Here is an 18181-nt window from a genome sequence, read left to right on the forward strand (position 1 = left end):
TTTTCCCTTCATCGAAGCGTGGTCTTCGTGAGGACTCCTGTGACCCTATTGTGCTCATGTACCTGATGTCATTTTCTCGGGGACAGAATGGAACGTTAGCACTGGGAAAGAATCCAAAATACTCCTCTCTCTCCCTGCTTTTTTGCTGTCTGTTTTCTGTTTTCACCTCAGTGAGATAAAGGAGGTTGCATGGTATCTGAGCACTGTATTAGGGAATAGATTTTATTTCTCTTGCCTTCTTAGTTTTTAAAATGTTTATGGGAGATTTTAGGTCTAACTTTGACTTGATCAGCCTCAATGCTTTTCATTTTCTGTGGATGTAAAGACATTCCAGTGTCCGTGGGAGTCACAGTCAGAGGCAATGGCTCCAGCTGCCTCCTGATCGTGTGATGTGCGCAGGGTCATCACGGTGATGCTCGCGGGACAGTCCAGCAGTTTCTACCACTGTTGCAACAAATAACCCACAAACTACTTTGCTCAAGTCTCCTCTTCCCCTTCACCTGATAAAAACTATTGCAAACGGCCGCTTTATTTTGTATGGTAAATGAGCACCCTTGAGTTAAGCTGCTTTGTAAAGGGAAATTTTCATATGCTTTCGTAAAACAAGACATGTATGTACCGAACCTGCACGTAGCCAGAATTCAAGATTGGTTTCTCACAGTGTCACCCACTTATCCATATATTTTTACCAGGAATGGAGTGATCGATCATCTTGGGCAAAGGGATGGCTAATGAGACAATTAGCATCACTGCTTGAGGTGTAGAATTGGCTCTGTTTATTTATTTTTTTCTTTTTTTGGAGGAGAGAGGTAGTTAGCTCTATCTATCTATCTATCTATCTATCTATCTATCTATCTATCTATCTATACATACATACATACATATATACATACTGGGGATTGAACCCAGGACCTCGTGCATGCTAAGCATGCACTCTACCAGTGAGCTATACCCTCTCTCCAAATGGGCTCTCTTTACAAAATTGTCAAACCATAAATTGGGAGTTTGAGATTTGCAGATAACTAACTACTATATATAAAATAGATAAACAACAAGTTTCTTCTGTATAGCACAGGGAACTATACTTAATATCTTGTAGTAACCTATGATAAAAAAGCATATGAAAAGAAATATATATATGTATATGAATGACTGAAACATTCTGCTGTACACCAGAAATTGGAAAAAAAAAAGGTCAAATCAAAGCTTGGCATTAGTTAGATTTGTTGAGGATAGAAAGTGAATAATAAATAGTCTTTTGTAAACATTGTCATTTCCCCATCTTCTGCTTTCCTCTCTCCTCAGCAACGGTTTCAACAGATATGAGACACACATGGCATTTTGTCTCAGCTCTATCCAGCGTCTGCTTGGTGGCAATAAGTAGAAATTATTATTAGCAAATAATATTAGAGGCATTCTACATCCTTCAGAAAGACAGGGGAGTAAGCGAAAACTACTGCCTGCTACTTAGACACTGACCAGTCTGAAGCTGATACATTTTTCTTATTTGCTAAATTAATAGGAGAGTGGGAAGCAATTTTTCCCTAATGCCACTGTTCTCCTCGATGTACACATTTATCTCAATTTTCCTGTCACACCATGAGTAGTTGCTTCAGAGAGTCTTGTCCAAGCCTTTAAAAAATTGCCCTGTCCTCTTGCGTGGCTGCTGACATGAGCTGTTAAGAAACTTGAAACTTGAACAGCGGCTGCCTCCTCTGTCATTTATAGCCACCTAAGTTGGTTTGAATTTCTGTGCGTTTTTGAGGTGTGGCTCCCATGTGTGAGAAACATTTGGTTATTTCGGTATTTTTGTCTTGGAATACAGTGTCAATGGCTGCTTGCTAAGTCTTATACGTAGGTCACTTCATGTCTGTGTTCATGGGTGGTGCAACGGTAGTTCTGTGCTCATTCATAATACTGTTTGATTTCTTAACTCCCTTGCTTTGGGCTCACCAATATTTCCTCTTTGTATGTTTTCTTAGCCTTCATTTATTTAACATGTTAGTTTTAGAAAGACCCAACTAGCTTGAACTTATTAACACAAATTTAGAGTTCAGGCCCAAGTTTCTCTTACTTATAAGACAATTTTTTTTTGTCAAAATAAAGCTATCCTTTTGTGGCACTGGGTTGCTTGTCTCATAGGCTCCCTGAGAATCCTTCTGAGCTAGTCTTACAGTCTTTCTTGCTGCTGTTGGTTGGAATAGTGACATCTTAAGACACATTCAGCAGTGTGAACTAGAAACATATTGCATACTTGGTAAACATATGTGTATGATAAACACTCAAAAATGGTAGACTTGTGTTTATTTTGTTTTGCTTTGGTTTGTTTTGTGGAATTTTATTCCTCTAAATGGCTTTCCTAATACAGTTTTTATGGGTTCACTTTAGTCATTCGAACTCTTGCCCAGTGAAATTGAAGGAAATCTCAACACTTTCTAGAAACTTAGTTCCAGCAGAGCTGTAATTCAGAGCAGGGCAATATAATTTCCCTAAGCAAATAAGTTTGCTGCTAGTCACAAAATTTAGGCCTCTTTACTTAGCTCTGGAAGCAAAGGAACTTGTACCTATTCGTGGCCCTTACCTCTGGCTGTGGTCAGTCTGGTGGGCTGAGAAGGCCCACACCGGGGCTTTCAGCCCCATCATTTCCATGTGTTTCTCCCCTTTGAGTTGCAGGGAGACTACTCTGAGATTTGCTGGTCTCATCTTGGGAGTCGAGGTGTAAACAGAAGCGTGCCCTTTGCCCCCCTTGATAGGTGAACCAAATCCCAAGCTCTGCCTATATTTGAGTGTCCTGTTGACCATTCTTGACCTTCCTTCCAGCTGAGAGAAAGGGAGTCATTCCCAGAGCTGTCTGAAAATATTCCATGGGGAGAACAGCCTGGTGGGTTGGAAGAAGAATTCTTTTGTGCATGGTGGACCGGGAATGGTGGCCTCGCCAGTTTCATCTAGTCACTGTTGTTGTAATTGGGGCCAGAAATGCCTTAGCAAGAAAGTGGTTTGTAGAATTTCTAAAGGTGGACTTTGAAGCCTGCTTCCTCCTGTCTCTTTTGAGAAACCTGGTATAACTGGAAATGTAGGAAGCCATAGGATCAAGCTTACTGAAATTTTTTTCTTTTGGCCAGAATTAAAATTTGGTTTTACTTTTATGAATAGTCCAAGTTACTATGAGTATCAAACTGAAAATAAGACAGAGCAACACACCATATCCTAAAATATTTGCTACATAGATGTGTTATAATTTTAGTTTCTTTATGCTAAGTTTTCTCTTTATAATTTTATAAGTAATATTACATTTATTTAGATAACTACCTGCTGAAATAACTTGTCATGAAGAAGGATTCTCCAAGAATAACCACATTTTTCCTAGCACATAATAGGCATTCAATAACTTGATAAAAATGAATGATTGCAGGGAGGGTATAACTCAGTGGTGGAGCATTTGCTTAGAATGTAGGAGGTCCTGGGTTCAATCCCCAGGACCTCCATTAAAAAACAGAATGATGAAATTTAAAGGTCTATTGATAAAGTTTTACTTCCAGTGCAAGTTTTTATATAGGGTACTATTGAAAGATAAATGAAGAAGTCAAACCTAAAAGGAGATCTTTTAATTGACTAGGGGGAAAAAACAATAGTGTAAATAAATATTTTTAAGATTAATATTATACGAGTATTTTTATTCTGTTTGCAGGCTTTATTTATTAGTATGTAGTGGGGAAATCTTTAAAGAGTTTCTTTTCCTCTTTGAGGCCACTGGCACTCCGTAGTGAATCATCAAAATAAATTTTTCCTTTTTATTGTTCCTATATCAGAACCTGGCATATTGGAGGCATACAATAGATCTTAAAGAACAGTAAGCACCTCTATTTCTTGCCAGAAAGAAAAATCTCACCTTCAGTTACTTCTGATTTTTAAAAATATTAAAATAATATAGGTTCAAGTGTTATTTTTTCTTATTTCATCCTTAACTTTTTTTTAGATTATAAAAGCAGTAAAAACTCATTATAGATAATTTAGAGATGTAGAGAATTAAAATTACCTGTAAACTTTAATACCCAGGGATAGCCTTGTTTAATCTTCATACATTTCTTTTCACTCTAGCATTTTGCCACGTATATCCTACAGAGCATTTGCCGTATAAGATGAACCAGAGATGAAGCAGGAAATCTGTCAACTGTGCTCCTTTTGGAGATCCATAACGTATGTTGGCAATATTAAAGGCTCTGAGGAGGCCTGCAGGAGAGAAACCCTTTTCATTTTTCAGGTAGTGCTTCCTAAGCTTATTTTACTCCTAGCACTTTGTGCATGGGTGTGTGTGTGTGTGTGTGTGTGTGTGTGTGTGTGTGTGTGTGTAATGCATCTTCACGCTTTGACATATTTAATTCTATTTTCCTTTTCTCCTTTTAAGTCGTGAGCTTTTCTGACAGTCTGCCCTGGCTGTGGGAAATTCCCCTTTAATTTTTCAGGCCTCATGTCTTGGTACACCTCAGAAACAGGACCAAGATCCAGAAAGAGAAAATTTGTCATGAGAGGGAGAAGTAATCTTCAAAATCATGATCATTGTGGGCTATATAACGAGATTTTGAATACCTCCAGTCCAAAAAATCAAATTTATTCATGGTCAGTAGGATGTTTCTGAGTCTTTGCCAGCTGTAGATTATGTATCTGGGGAAAGCTGATGGAGAGGGCTTTGATCACAGGCTGGCTTGTTGTAGAATTTCCTGACTGCAAAGAGCAGACAATTACTTTTAAGAGAGGATGGGTGTGTGTTCTGGTGGGTGGGGGATGTAAGAATGGGCCAGAAAATTGTGAGGTTCGGTTATTATGCAGTGTACCATGTCCTCGGATCTGTCTTTCTAAGATGACATTTGTCCACAGTAAAACATTACCACATGCTGCTGTGGTTAATCAAAAAAACTTGCTCTAAGACTGCTGTAGCCACACTAAATCTAAACTGGGCACAAGTTTCTCTCTCACCCTCAGAGAAAGATTTGCTAGAAACAAGTGAGGTCACATCTCCAGCAATTTTGTAGAGCTTTCCTTTACACTTCTAGCAGCTGTCACTAGTGTCACTAGATTGCTGTTTATAGAACAGCTTCGGGGATTCCCATCCTGCTTCTCAGCCAGCTCTTCCTCTTAATTTCTGAAATACCTTGAGCTTAGTAGTTGAAGTCTGAACAATTCTTTTTTTTTTTTTAAAGAAGGTGCCAATGTGGTTTGACTTACCTCTTGAGTATATATTTCTATATAAGTTTTCTTCTATAACTAACAATTCTACCATTGAATTTTAGGAAATGTAGGTATTTTAAGAAATGTACAGGTCATATGACCCCAGATGTATATATTAAAAGGGAGTGTGTTTGAGAGATCAGCAGAAAAATGAACAGCCCTCCATCTGACTGAAAACCCACACTGAAGCCATTTGGGAAGAACTGGTTGTATTTGTTTTTTTTTTATTTTCTCCCAACATTTCACCACATATATTTTTTCTTATGCAGTCTAGGCTGAGGATGCTGTGTAAGTGGGTCACTGTGAAATGCAGAAATTTAAATGCTCTCTATTCAAATGATTTCATTTCTATTAACTTTTGAAGGTTCACAGCAGTTATTTTTCCTTCTATATATGAAGGTTAAAAAATCATTTTTTTCCTGAAATATAAGAACAACCAGTTTCATCACCAAGTAAAAAGTAAAAACTGGGATTCTTTTTCTTAACTTTCTTTTTTTTTCAATTGAAGTATTAAATTGAAGTCAGTTTACAATGTTGTGTCAATTTCTAGTGTACAGCATAATAGTTCAGTCATACATGTACATACATATATTCTTTTCATATTCTTTTTCATTTTAGGTTACTACAAGATATTGAATCTAGGTCCCTGTGCTATGCAGAATAAACTTCTTGTGCCTATTTTATGTATATTCCAGGCATTGTGTTACGCTCCGAGAATCTAGTGAGAGCAAAATAGCCATAGTCTATGTCCTGATGGGGCTTGTTGTCTGGTGAAGAAGATGGATGTTAATCAGAGAACACAGACAGTTATATAATTAGTCTACAAACTGATAAGTGCTTTAAGGGAAACGCACAGAAAGTTATAAGAACCTACGTAACAGGGAAATCTCCTCTAGGTGAGGCAGTGGGAGGGCTAGTGATGGAAGGCTGTTCTGGACAAGGGATTTTTGAATTGAGATCTGGAAGGTGAATTGGATTTAACTAGGTGAGGAAGAGTGTATAGAATGTTCTAGACAGAGGAACTTGTCTGTGCCGGAGCTGTGAGAAGGCAGGAGGCTTGTGCCTTTCAGGAGTAGAAAAAGTGACCATTGCATCCTTGTGCATTCCTGGTGCCCAGTAAACAAGGGAAAGCAGTGGGAATAAACTGAACTTGTTTGAAAAGGATGTCACTTTTGTAAGGAATTAAGTAGTATCTTTTATTACAGTATTATTGTAGAGAATCTGATCGTTTAATTCCAAATCTATCACAAAATAGATAGAAGAGTCAGACCTTTTGTGTCTTTAGAGGTGATGCTCTGGGACGTGTAATTAAGTTCCAGGTTTTTCTGTGAGATTCTCTTTTGCAGTGATTTACATATGGGATATCAGCCGTCATTTAGACATTCACACAGGTGAACAGCACAAATGGACCATCAAAGTCATCACACACACTGAAGCTTCTAGTGAGCACGTTAATGCTGTGAAAGATTTCTAACGAGCACGTGCTCCCTTGAGCAGAACTTCAGTCCTAAGGAAAGGAGTGGAGCAGAGTAGATAGAAGGCAAGTGAGTTAGTGAGTCTCGTTTGCTTCTGAGAAAAATATTGCTGAAATGGTACCTTTTAAGTTAAGGCTGCTGAAAGTAAAAACAGCAGAGGCAGCAAAAGATTTGTTTTCCAAACACATTTCACTGATAGATTGGTGAGTTCTTAGAAAAGATGATTTAATAATTGATTCCTCCTCTGTTTTGAACAAATATAGTGTTCTGTGCCTTCCTTAAGCATAGTAACGAGTACTGAAACATTCAAGAGTGCAGTACTATGTGAGAACAAAGGTCTATTCTTAGGGGGAAAAATCAGCTATTATACGAGACCCACAATTGATGGCAAGCGACTTAAAGGAGTTGAGTTTGCCCAAAAAAACGAGTCTGTGCTGCCTCTCATCTGCTCCGTTCTGCGCCGCGGCCATCTCTGCCTCTGCCAAGGCATCAAAGGACACTTTGTTTCGCCTGTGTTCTTGACTTCTAGCGAGAGGCAGGCAGCAGTGGCTTGCTTCTCCCGATTTCCCTCTAGTATTTCTGAATGCTGCTGTGCCTTTGCTGCTTCTGTAGGAGTTTTTAAAAGACAGGGTAGTGTTCAGACCTTCCTTTCACCATGTGCTTTATATGGACTCGGACCTGACATGGCACAGCGATTCTCTTTTTCTCATAGCTATTGTAAAATTTTTTCTTCCTTTCTTTTTTGTCCTTCCTTCCTTCCGTCCCTTCTTCCTTTATTTTTTTTGTTTGTTGAGGGGAAAGATTGGCAATTTGGGGCTTACACGGAGACTATTTTTGTGATAAATGGAGAAAGAAAGTTGAAACATGTTTAAAAACTCCAAAAGAGGGATATATACACAACACTTTTGTTTTTAAATGGAGGTGCTGGGGACTGAACCCAGGACCTTGTGCATGCTAAGCATGCCCTCTACCACTGAGCTATACCCTCCCCTCTATAGGCAACACTTCTAACCAGAGAGTGGAAAGAAACTGCTAGGCCCTGTAGACTATACCAAGTGGCAACATTGTAAGAATAAGTGACCGTGAAATACTTTTTATAATATCCTCTCTTTTACTGGCCTACAGAAATACGCTTTGCATATGTTCTCCTGTTCCTTTTTTAAAATGAGTTCAGGCTCTACCATTGACTAGCTGGGGAGGAGGGTTCAGTTGTTCAGACTCTCACGAACACTTTCAAGGTACGAACCCTGTATCTCAGCCTGCTCTTAACGAAGGTAGCAGGCACACAGTAGATGCTTAGTGATCTTTTTGAATGTATTTACACATAGTCAGCCTTCAGGAGAGGAAAAGTGCCTAAGGCTTAAATTTTGATCCCACCAAGAAGGCTTTGCAGCCTGTTTGACCTGCAGAAGGGGTGGGGGGTGTGGGATTCTGGATCTAGCTGTGGGTCTGTGTTGAGCCTCCATGTGACATCTTTTGGGTTTTCACCTCTTGGAGCATTATTATGTGCTATTTCTACCCGCTGCGCACTTACACTTGGATTCATTTGCCCAGGAGTCTTACAGTCAGAATTACTATTTGATGGTCATATAACAAATAGGCCCCCTCAACTGACTCCACGTTTTAGGCCCTCACTGCGGTGCTGACTTGCTTGGTGTCATTGCCCCTGAGAGCCCCTCCTAGAGCTCTGTTGCCTGAAAGATCCTTGCTCACTCAGTCATCAGCTGCTTTAATTGTTAATTACTTGTTTTAGTCACATAACCCTCACCGCCCCAACTGTCTTACAGCCTCTGGAAGGCAGAGGTTGCATCTCATACTACCTTTGAGCCCCTCTCAGCACGTGGTAGGCAATCAACAAATATTTGAATTTGGGAATTCCAAGTAAAGATAGTTTTGTTCTTGTAGAAGATTCTAGCAATATCATTCTAGTTAGTTTTTTTTTGGTAATAGAACTCAAGACCATGCTTAACTGGATAGACAGTTTCTTACAGTTTGCTAAGATTTTCACATGCAAGTCTTTCTTTGGTCTTAGCATTGTGAGTGTGTGTGTGTGTGTGTGTGTGTGTGTGTGTGTGTGTGTTGAGGCTGAAGTTGGTAATGCTTAACTTCACGTGGAAAGCCCATAGGTAGAGGCCCATTCTCTCTGCAGGTAAAACATAGGGCTGATTGAATAAATGCTATTAGCAATGAATAAGGACCACAGTTTGAAAGACTTGGCCTAAGTATAGACTGCTGTCCCTCTCTTTAGCCTTTCCTTAGAAAGACTGTATTGAATTCACATTACTACTTTCAAAAAAGAGCCTTCTATTTCTCATCACTGGGAAGAAGGGAAAGTCAGAACTTTACTAAAAGTGGTTTTCAGGTGAAATTAGGAAGGGGCCATCAAATGGAGATATAAAGGTTTTAAAGTTTAGCAAATCTTTGTAATTTTAGAAATTGAGAACTTAAATTTCCATCAGTAGGGTTAAGTAAAGTGTGGGGTATCTATTTACCTAACAGAACCATACACTAATAAAAAGAACGAGGTGGAGAGGCATGCATGACGTGGGAAAATCTACAGAAAGTCAAAAAAGCAAGTTGTAGTACAGTTTTCAAAGTGGGGTCTCAGTTATATAACAAGACAGGACAAGAGATTTCTGTGTATACCCACACTTAGTCCATTTGCAGGAAGAAGCCTGGCAGGACACATATCAGACAGATGGATGGTTGATTACCTCTGGGGAGTGAAGATGGGTGGGCTTTTTTGGTTTACTCTCTATTTTTGTATTGTTTGAGACTTTTAAATTGAGAAAATGTTTATATATTACTTGGTTATGTAAAAAACACAGCCAGTGATCCCTCAACATTCCTGTGTCATTCCAGTTTTGTGGTGTCTTATGAGACAAAGCTGAATTGAACACTGTGTAGTTTGAATTGTTTCACTGCATCATTTTTCTTGGCCAAAGGTGAGTGTACTTACACTTGAGTTATTGCTAAACAGCGAGAAGCTGTGATAGGAGAGAGAATATAAGCAGTTTCTGTGTATTCCCTTTGTTCAGTCAATTTAGAAGTCGTCAGATACTGGTTGAAGAAAAAAGTCCAGCACTTAGTTTAATAATATCATCTAAGTAATCTAATTTGTATCTTCTAGCAGTTTGCCCTTGGTTAGAGACATTCTGTGGCTAAGAGGCAAATCAATCATTTCTGGGAAGAAGCTAGGACGCACATTACAAAATGCTTTTGCATGTTTTATCCCATTGGATCCTTTTTAAGAGCAATGGGTGAAGCCACGCAGGCAGCATGGGTTCTGCCTCATATAGGAGGAAACGGTCCTAGAGAAAATGATGGTGTAAATTGAGCCACAGAGCTGGTAAGTGACAGGGTCAGGAATTGGATGGAGCCAGGCTCTCTGATTTCACATTTTGTTCTCTTTCTACCCGGCATGAGGGTGTGCACCAGAGCAGAGCTTCCCTGGGTAAAATGTATGGGATCATATTTTGTGCCAATGAAGCCTCAAACCATTGAAAAGTGTTAAGAGAATATTAGGCTTGAAGGAAGAGGATGAGGGTCAAATAAAATAACAAAATTGAAAGCACTTTCTTGGAAAACATTTCCCAAATGTGAGGCAGTGTTTGGTGATCGTTGATATAGCAACATGCTCCATCTTCCCTTGGCATGCTTGTGAGAAGTGCCTGAGAGCTCGGCTCTCTTTTAGATTCAAAAGCTGATGCAGAGGGGAGGGAAATAGCTTAATGGTAGAGCACATGCCTAGCATGCATGAGGTCCTGGGTTCAATCCCTAGTACCTCCATTAAAAAAACAAAAAACAAACTGCTGATGCAGAGAAAGAAGAGGGTTAAAGGAAGAGGGCCAGGAAAGGAATCTTGGGAACTGACTTCCATCTCACGTGGATGAGAATGGACTCACTGCCACTAAGAGAAGCTACTTTCTAGGAGGAAGTGGTCCCTATTCCAGACATTAAGGGGCTCCTCTTCTCTTGTGTGGACAGATTTTGAATGACAAACATTTTTGTCATTGTGCCCATCCCCATGGGCCATGTTACTGGAGCTGGGATAGTAGATGAATATATAGGGCTCAGGTCAAATGAAGGTCACCATGCAGCTGCCACATGGGTACAGTTTCCTTTGGGTCTGGATGAAAGGTTTTTTAAGAAAAACTTTTCCTCTTTTTTTTTAACTTTATTACGTTTTTTGGGGGGGTTGGTTATTAGGTTTATTTGTTTATCTTATGATGGAGGTACTGGGGATTGAACCCAGGACCTTGTGCATGCTGAGCACATGCTCTACCACTGACCCATACCTACCCCTCAGATAAGGGTTTGTGAAGAGCTAACCTATGAAGGTGAGGCTGTGTGCTTCACTACCAGCCTCTAAGGTCATGTGCTCCTTTGCTCTTAAGGGCAGACTGGATTATCACCACCTTGTTGCTTTGTTAGGTTTCAAAATGGGCAGTCTTGAGAATCAAATACCTTCATCTAGCCAGAAGGTCAGAGTGTGGGACACAGTGTTTTAGGGGACAGAGTCATCCATCCCCTTATGCAACATGTGTTATGTGCCTGGTATTACTGGACATTGGACGATGGTGATGGATACAAAAACCAGCCCTGTTCTTGCCCTACAACTCATAATCTGGTGGGGAAGGGGAAAAAGAAGCGTAGACATACCTGTTCCATGACAGTGTGCTGGGTCAGACACTGGGCACGTGGTAAGTACTCCGAAACGGGCCCTGAATGGAAGTGTTGTAGTAGCTGTATGGGCAGGGCCCCAGATTCAAGGCCTAGAGCCGAGCTTCTGAACTATGGTGCCGTTGACGTTTTGGGCCAGGTAATTCTCTGGTAGGGGGACTGACTTGCGCTCTGTAGGATGTTTAGCCGTATCCCTAGCCTCTACCTGTTGGATGTCTGTGGCACTCTCACCCAGCTGAGACAACCAACAATATCTTTAGGCTTTGCCAGGTGTCTCTTGACTGGGCACTGACCTTGAGGAACACGAGACTACCCTACCATGCCTGGCAGGGCTAGGGAAGGGTATGCAGGCTGGGACACTCTTAATGGATTGATAATTCAAGTTCAGCTCAGTTTATTCCCAAGAAGTATGGCTTCTGATAATGGCTTTGGTAAAGGCACCTCTGTTTATTTTTGTCCAAATCTGGATTGTTTGTTTTCCTCCTCCTCACGGCGGAGATGACACTATATTCCATCAAACCCTGTATCCTTTTCCTTCTGGGCTCATTTTCCAGCCCTCCTTTCAGTTGGGTGGAAACAGATGACTGAGTTCTGGCTAATGGAATGTGGCCACTTTCTGGCCTCGTCCCTGTGAAACCTCCCACACGATCCTTTACTTTGTCTCTCCTGCTTTGTTGACTGTAAGCACAGAATCCAGAAGAGGACCTTAAGGTCCTGAGAAGTGATGGAACCACCGGAGGAAGAGGGATGAGACACTGAATGGTCCCATGGAGCCCAGCCCTTTCCTGATCTGCACTGGACTGGAACACTAGAAAGAGAGAAACTCCAAACGTGCAGCACCACCGAGATTTGGGGGCTGTTTGGTTTAGTAGTTAGCCTTCCTAACTAATATATTCTCCACTGTTCCTTCTTCTCTATTGGGCACCTTCACTTGTCATAAAAATACTACTTAATGTTCCTTCTCTTTGGTCATTCTGGTGACCTGTGTGTCATAACCTAGGCTTCAGCCCTGCCTTAGCAGTATCTATGATGCAATCAATCATACACCTTCCTAGCTCACATGATTTTCCTTTTCAAAATCTTCCTTGGAAGGATGAGTAGATCTGCCTTTAGCTGCCCTTTGAGACTACTGGGGCCTGGTCATGGAACAAGGACTTTTGGTTACAATCCAACCAGAAAATTCTTCCTGAATGCTGAGTTCATAGTAGCTTTATTCCCCACACAGTTCAAATGGTGACATTCTTCAGGCAGAGGAAGAAAGAGGACAGTCAATCCTTTTATTTAATTTTGGCAAGCCTGCGGGTTATGGTGCTCTGGGGAAATTCAGCCACAGATGCATCAACCTGTTTAAAAATTCTTGGCAGGCTAACCTTTTAAGTCATAAACCTAAACACAGGCAGTGCATCCTTAAAGAAAGCTTGTATAGGTTGCATTTGTCACCAATATCCCTCCTCCAAGACCATCCTTCCATCTTGGCTTGTGAAATGCAAGTTGTTTCATTTATTGTAATCAGTATTTGTTTCCTGGATTATCTGGGTGTGTTATGATGTTCAGCATGTTAGGCAGTTTTATGATTAGCTCAGCAAATTACTGCACTATATATCATTCGCTGCCAAGTAATAGATATGTGTAAGGGAGTTTTTCTTTTCTGACTCTACAGTGATAATACTGTACCTCTATTTTAGAGGCGGCATAGCAAGGTGGTTAGAACATGCACTCTAGCGCCCTACGGCCTGGGTTCTAATCCCAATTCAGCATTTGACCTACTGTGTGACCTTGGGGCAAGTTGCTTGACTTCACTGTGCCTTGCTTTCAGGAGCAATAATTGTACCCACTTCATGGAGCTATTATGAGAACTAAAGGGGTTAATATGTATATGGATTTTAGGTGTGTGCCTGGCACAATGTAAATGTTACCTACCAGTGTTACTAATTGCCATGCTGTATATTTTTCATATATTTTAAGCACATGGTAATCAGGAGGAGAAACCAGTTATCATTATTTAATTCATTAGGTCTTTAAACCTCCTTTGTGATTTTGTTTTTGTTTTTGTTTTTTTTAACATTTTTTATTGATATATAATCATTTTACAATGTTGTGTCAAATTCCAGTGTTCAGCACAATTTTTCAGTCATTCTCCTTTGTGCTTTTTAAGGACTCAATTAGCTAGAGTTATTACAACTCAGTTTTGGGAAATTTTTCTGAGTTTATATATACACAGATAGGAAAAAGTATGAAAGAATGTATTCTAAAATGTTAATAGCGTCATATCTGGGAGGTTGATTATGGATGATCTTAATTCATTTAAAATTATCTCATTTGCGTTTTCTAAATCTCTACACGTGAGCCTATGTTACTTGTAGAGTTTAAAAGAACAAGGGGCTCAACTAGTATTTTTGGCATTTCCGAAGAGAATGTTTTTTGTATTATACTTACATGTGACTTATATGAAATTTTACATTCAGTGAATTTTTTTGCCTTTTTCGTGATTTTCCTTGTATGTTCTCCCGATTTGAGTGAAGCACTGGTGGGATCAATGACACAAATCGCCACTCACAGAGACTTCCAGAACATAGCTGCGCATTTCATGGAATTTCTCTTCAAGTAGCTTTCGTTCCTTCGTTTGTTTCCTTTGCCCATTAACTCTGATAATTCTGGTAATTAGCTAGATTCCTGCCAGCCACCCTGATCTGGCTGTAGGATCAAATAGCTGTAGGACACGGAGCTGATACCAAGGGACGGCTTTTTGTTTTTATCTCAAAAAACACACTTAACCCCTGGGGCCGTAGAGATGAGCAGTACACCTGTGACTGAAACGTGCCAGTGGTTAACTGGAACTCTCGCGGTCTTCTTGCTTTACTCAAAGGCTGTAGAGTAGTGGACAAGGTCAAAAAGAAATATCTTGGTGAGAAAAGAAGAAATTTAAAAACGTGGCCTTCGACAACAATCCTGGTTCTATCAAGAGGGAGAGCTGGTCACTGAAGTAGGGTAATGACCACCATTTTTTGACAATTTCCGTTGTACTGCCATTGAGCACATTTGATCCCTAGTATTCACTACAACCCTGTGAGGTAGGGGAAGTCACGACAGTGACAATAATTACTCTCATAAGAACAACCAACAGCTAACATTTGTCACTTACCACGAGCCAGCCACTGAGCTGCCTTTACTTGATTATCTCGTGTCAACCTTGTCAAACCTTCGAGAGGTTATGCCATCGTGATGCCCATTGTATAGATGAGAACACTGAGGCTCAGAGAGGTGACTTGACTGAGCTAAGATCTGACCCCAAGTCCGACTCCACAGTCACAGTTGTTAATCATGACATACTGCTGAACAGCTTATAGTCAGATCCTTTTTTAGGAATTTAGTCCTTCTGAATGTTTTATCTTTTTATCTGCTGGTAGAAGTTTCTTTTCACTGCCATTGTTCTTCCCAGTGATACCACATTTATGTATGGTTCTTTAAGGATCTTTTATATAAATTATCTCTGTTAAATTATCTGTTTGGTTTTCATAACTAACCAATGGAGCAGTCAGGACAGGTGTTATCCCAGCTTTGTCCATGAGAAAGATGAAGCCATGAGACGTGGACTTGCCCCAACACATGCGGCCGGTAAGTGTCAGGAGCAGGGCTGGAACTGAGGTCTCCAGACCCCTGGGCTAGTTCTCATTCCATTCTGCCAAGGTTCTGACACCTCTCCCTCACAGGTCAGCTGTCTTCTTCCTGCCCCAAGATGATTGCTTTTTGTTAAAACAAAAACATTTTCTTGGTTATTTTTAATAGTTCAGCAGGATTGGGACTTGCCCATGGGATCGGGCAGGACAAGCAGAGGAGACGGCCTTTTGGGCATTTTCACACCTGCAGTTGTGTCAGACAGGAGGGGTTCAGTAAGCCCCGGGGGGCCCGCTGTGCTTCTTGCTTTCCAGAGTCTGGAAGGAGGCCAGCGATGCAACACGACACCCCGATGCTTGAGGAGCCTGGCCGTTCTGGCTCCCTGGGCTATTTTTACAGTCCTGTGTTCAGCTCTCCCTGAAAGCATAGCTTCAGACCACCCATCAGCAAATAATTTCTTTTTCAAGAAGTTGCCCTGAAGCCATTTCTTTATATGAAACCTCTTAGTTCATCCCTACACTAGAAATTCAATTTACCTACGAATGAAGTTTTTTAGAGGAGGTTGTTACTATTTTAAAGAGAAGTATCAGGGTTTGGTGGAAGCAATAAAGAAAACCATTAAAAGAGATTGTGAATTAGGCTGCTGTTTCCTGCTGAAGAGGGCTGGAGGGGGGTGTTTTCCAGCTCACAGGATGATGGAGTTGTTACAACAGCAGCAAATGGCTGAGCCTACAGGCAGCAGTTAGACCCACTATTGTGTAGCTGGTCTCTGGTAGCTCTCAGAATTGGTTCCCAATTGTGGTCCCTGTTTTTTGGGTGGGGGGAGGTAATTAGATAGATTTTATTTATTTATTTATTTATTTATTTATTTATTTATTTATTTATTTATTTATTTATTTTAAAGTGGTGATACTGGGGGTTGAAGCATGTGCTCTACCACTGAGCTATAACCTCCCCTCTTGTGGTCCCTTTTTAAAATCAGATTCTGAGATCTAATTTCATAAGGAGACATAGAGTTATGAGAGAAGGTAATGTAATAGAGAAGAAAGAATTTGGAGACATGGTTTTGAACTCCAGCTAGGTGACTAATTACCTATGTGATGTTAGGAATGTCACTTAACGGCTATGGGCCTCAGTTTCCTTACCTGTAGAGTGAGGTGGTTGGACCAGATCTGTAGTACTTGACCCTCACTGTGCAGCTGAATCACCCGAGGAGCTCCTAAAAAAGTACAGTAACTGGGCCCCATCCATGGAGACTGTGATTTAATTGGTGTGAGGTACACCCGGCATTGGTATTTCTAAAGGGAATTCAAATGTACAGCCCAGTTGGATCAACTCTAAAATTCCCTCTAAATAGACTGTAACAGTCATTTAAAAATATATGTAGTTGGTCTCTTACCAAGAGATTTATAAACCACACAACAGCTTGTAAATGGGGTTACTATAATAAAGAACACTGATCATTTTTGTCTTGGAAGACATAGAAAAGTTATTAAGAAGTTATTGAAGCTATGTCATTGATTTGTAAGATGATTCTCCAGGGGAAGCCACAGATTTCTTCTGTGAGGCATGGAGGAGAGGAAAAAGAGAGTGTAATATAGCCAAAAAGGCGGAATTGTTTTTAGGCAACTGAAACTGTTTTGCCTCCGAAGTTTATACTGGAAGAATTGGTTCATAGGCCTAGAAGAGAATGTTTGGGTTGCGAACTATTTTTAAGGTAAGCACAATAATTTCTAACCCATACCGCCTTTTAAGTCCCTAGGCAGAAAATCATATTTTTATAAACGCCAAATTATTAGGTCTGTTTTTGCGTCAAAATTCCAGGCCTTGTGCTTTTAAAGCATATTACCCTTCCTTGGGAATCACATTTCCTTAAACCAGATGTATTTTTAAATGTAATGCACTGGAAAACATAAGATTAATTGAACATTCCTTTTATTTACTTAGTTTCAAATTATTAACCATGCAGGAATTGGGCTGAATGGTTTTACAGTTTATACTTGGATATCCAAAGAAAAATTAAGAAGTGTGGCATAAAATTTGATACCGAAGATTCCCTCAGAAGTACTTTCTGTTCAAGCCTTTTGTCCCTCAGATCCCCAAGGTGTTTATCATCGGCCACATAAGCGGGTAGGGAATCCAAAGCCCAAGGTCACCTCCCTCCCTCCCCACCAGGCACATGAAAAGCTCTGGCTGTGTAATCCTCTTTTGTGTCAGAAGAATCTAAGTAAGGTTCAGAACCATTGTTTCTTCCAAACGGGAAGGCACCATCTATAGCCATGATAAATTCCACATGTGTTCTGAATTTAGAGCCCACGATCGGTATCAGTTCTGTGCCAGGAAAGAGATTCTGTCAATTCTCTAAATGATCTCCTGAGGCATCGGGTGGGAGCAGATATCATTAGATAAAAGGTGCTTTTTAAAACAACCAGTGTTTCTGCTCATTACCAGCCCTTGACTCCTTTTCCTGAAAAGGGAAAGAAAATCAAGTTTGTATTTGAAAATTCCAAGGCTTAAAAAATATTGGGTGTTAGTGTTTTAAGTACAGAAAAGCATAATGAAGGAAACAAAAATGACCCCAAATTCGTCACCCAGGTAATCCTGAAAACATTAGAAACTCAAATGTCCAAAAAGGGCACAAAAGACTACTCCTTAGATATCTACTTTTAATAGAGAACTTTTTTTAGTATAAAAAATGAGGCTAAATGTAATAAATTTTTGTTGGTTTTTTTTTTTTGACCACTCATGTGCCAGTTCCTGTACTAACTTCTAATTCTCTAACAACTGTTAAAAGGTAAATACTATTATTATGCTCACTTTAAAAATGAGAAAAGATGCTACATAATTTACTCAAGGTCATGGTTAATATGCAGCAGGGCTGGGATTTGAACAACTTGGCTTCCACGTCCCAGCTCATAAACCATTTCTCTGTGCCGCTTTATCACAGAATGTTTGGGGCTTAAACTGTAAAAAGTTATAACTACTCTTGCTAAGTAACTAGACTGCTATGAAAATTGAAAATTATTATCTAAAGTTCTGAAGAACGCATCCTTAAGACCATCTCCTTCTACTCCTTATTCAGGACTACCCTTTGGGATCAGCTCAGAAAAGCAGAATTTGATTTTAGTACAGGAAAGATTATGCAGTTTTATATAATATTTCAGATTAAAATTATGTTTACA

General features: G+C 40.1%; 1 protein-coding gene across 11 annotated transcripts in view; it reads left to right on the forward strand.

Annotated features, from left to right (window-relative positions):
* Positions 1-18181, forward strand: part of ANKRD44 (ankyrin repeat domain 44) — a 290253-nt gene that overhangs the window by 58152 nt on the left and 213920 nt on the right. For 7 of the 11 annotated variants that reach the window (XM_072961548.1, XM_072961547.1, XM_072961559.1 and 4 more), the window contains one exon: positions 4099-4261. The exons of the other annotated variants lie outside the window; for them this stretch is intronic. In XM_072961548.1, coding sequence (XP_072817649.1) covers positions 4151-4261 — 111 coding nt within the window. In that variant the 5' untranslated portion in view covers positions 4099-4150. The remainder of the gene's footprint in view (positions 1-4098; positions 4262-18181) is intronic. 11 annotated transcript variants of the gene reach the window in all.

Source organism: Vicugna pacos, chromosome 5 (assembly GCF_048564905.1).
Source record: "Vicugna pacos chromosome 5, VicPac4, whole genome shotgun sequence".
Lineage (NCBI taxonomy): Eukaryota > Metazoa > Chordata > Mammalia > Artiodactyla > Camelidae > Vicugna > Vicugna pacos.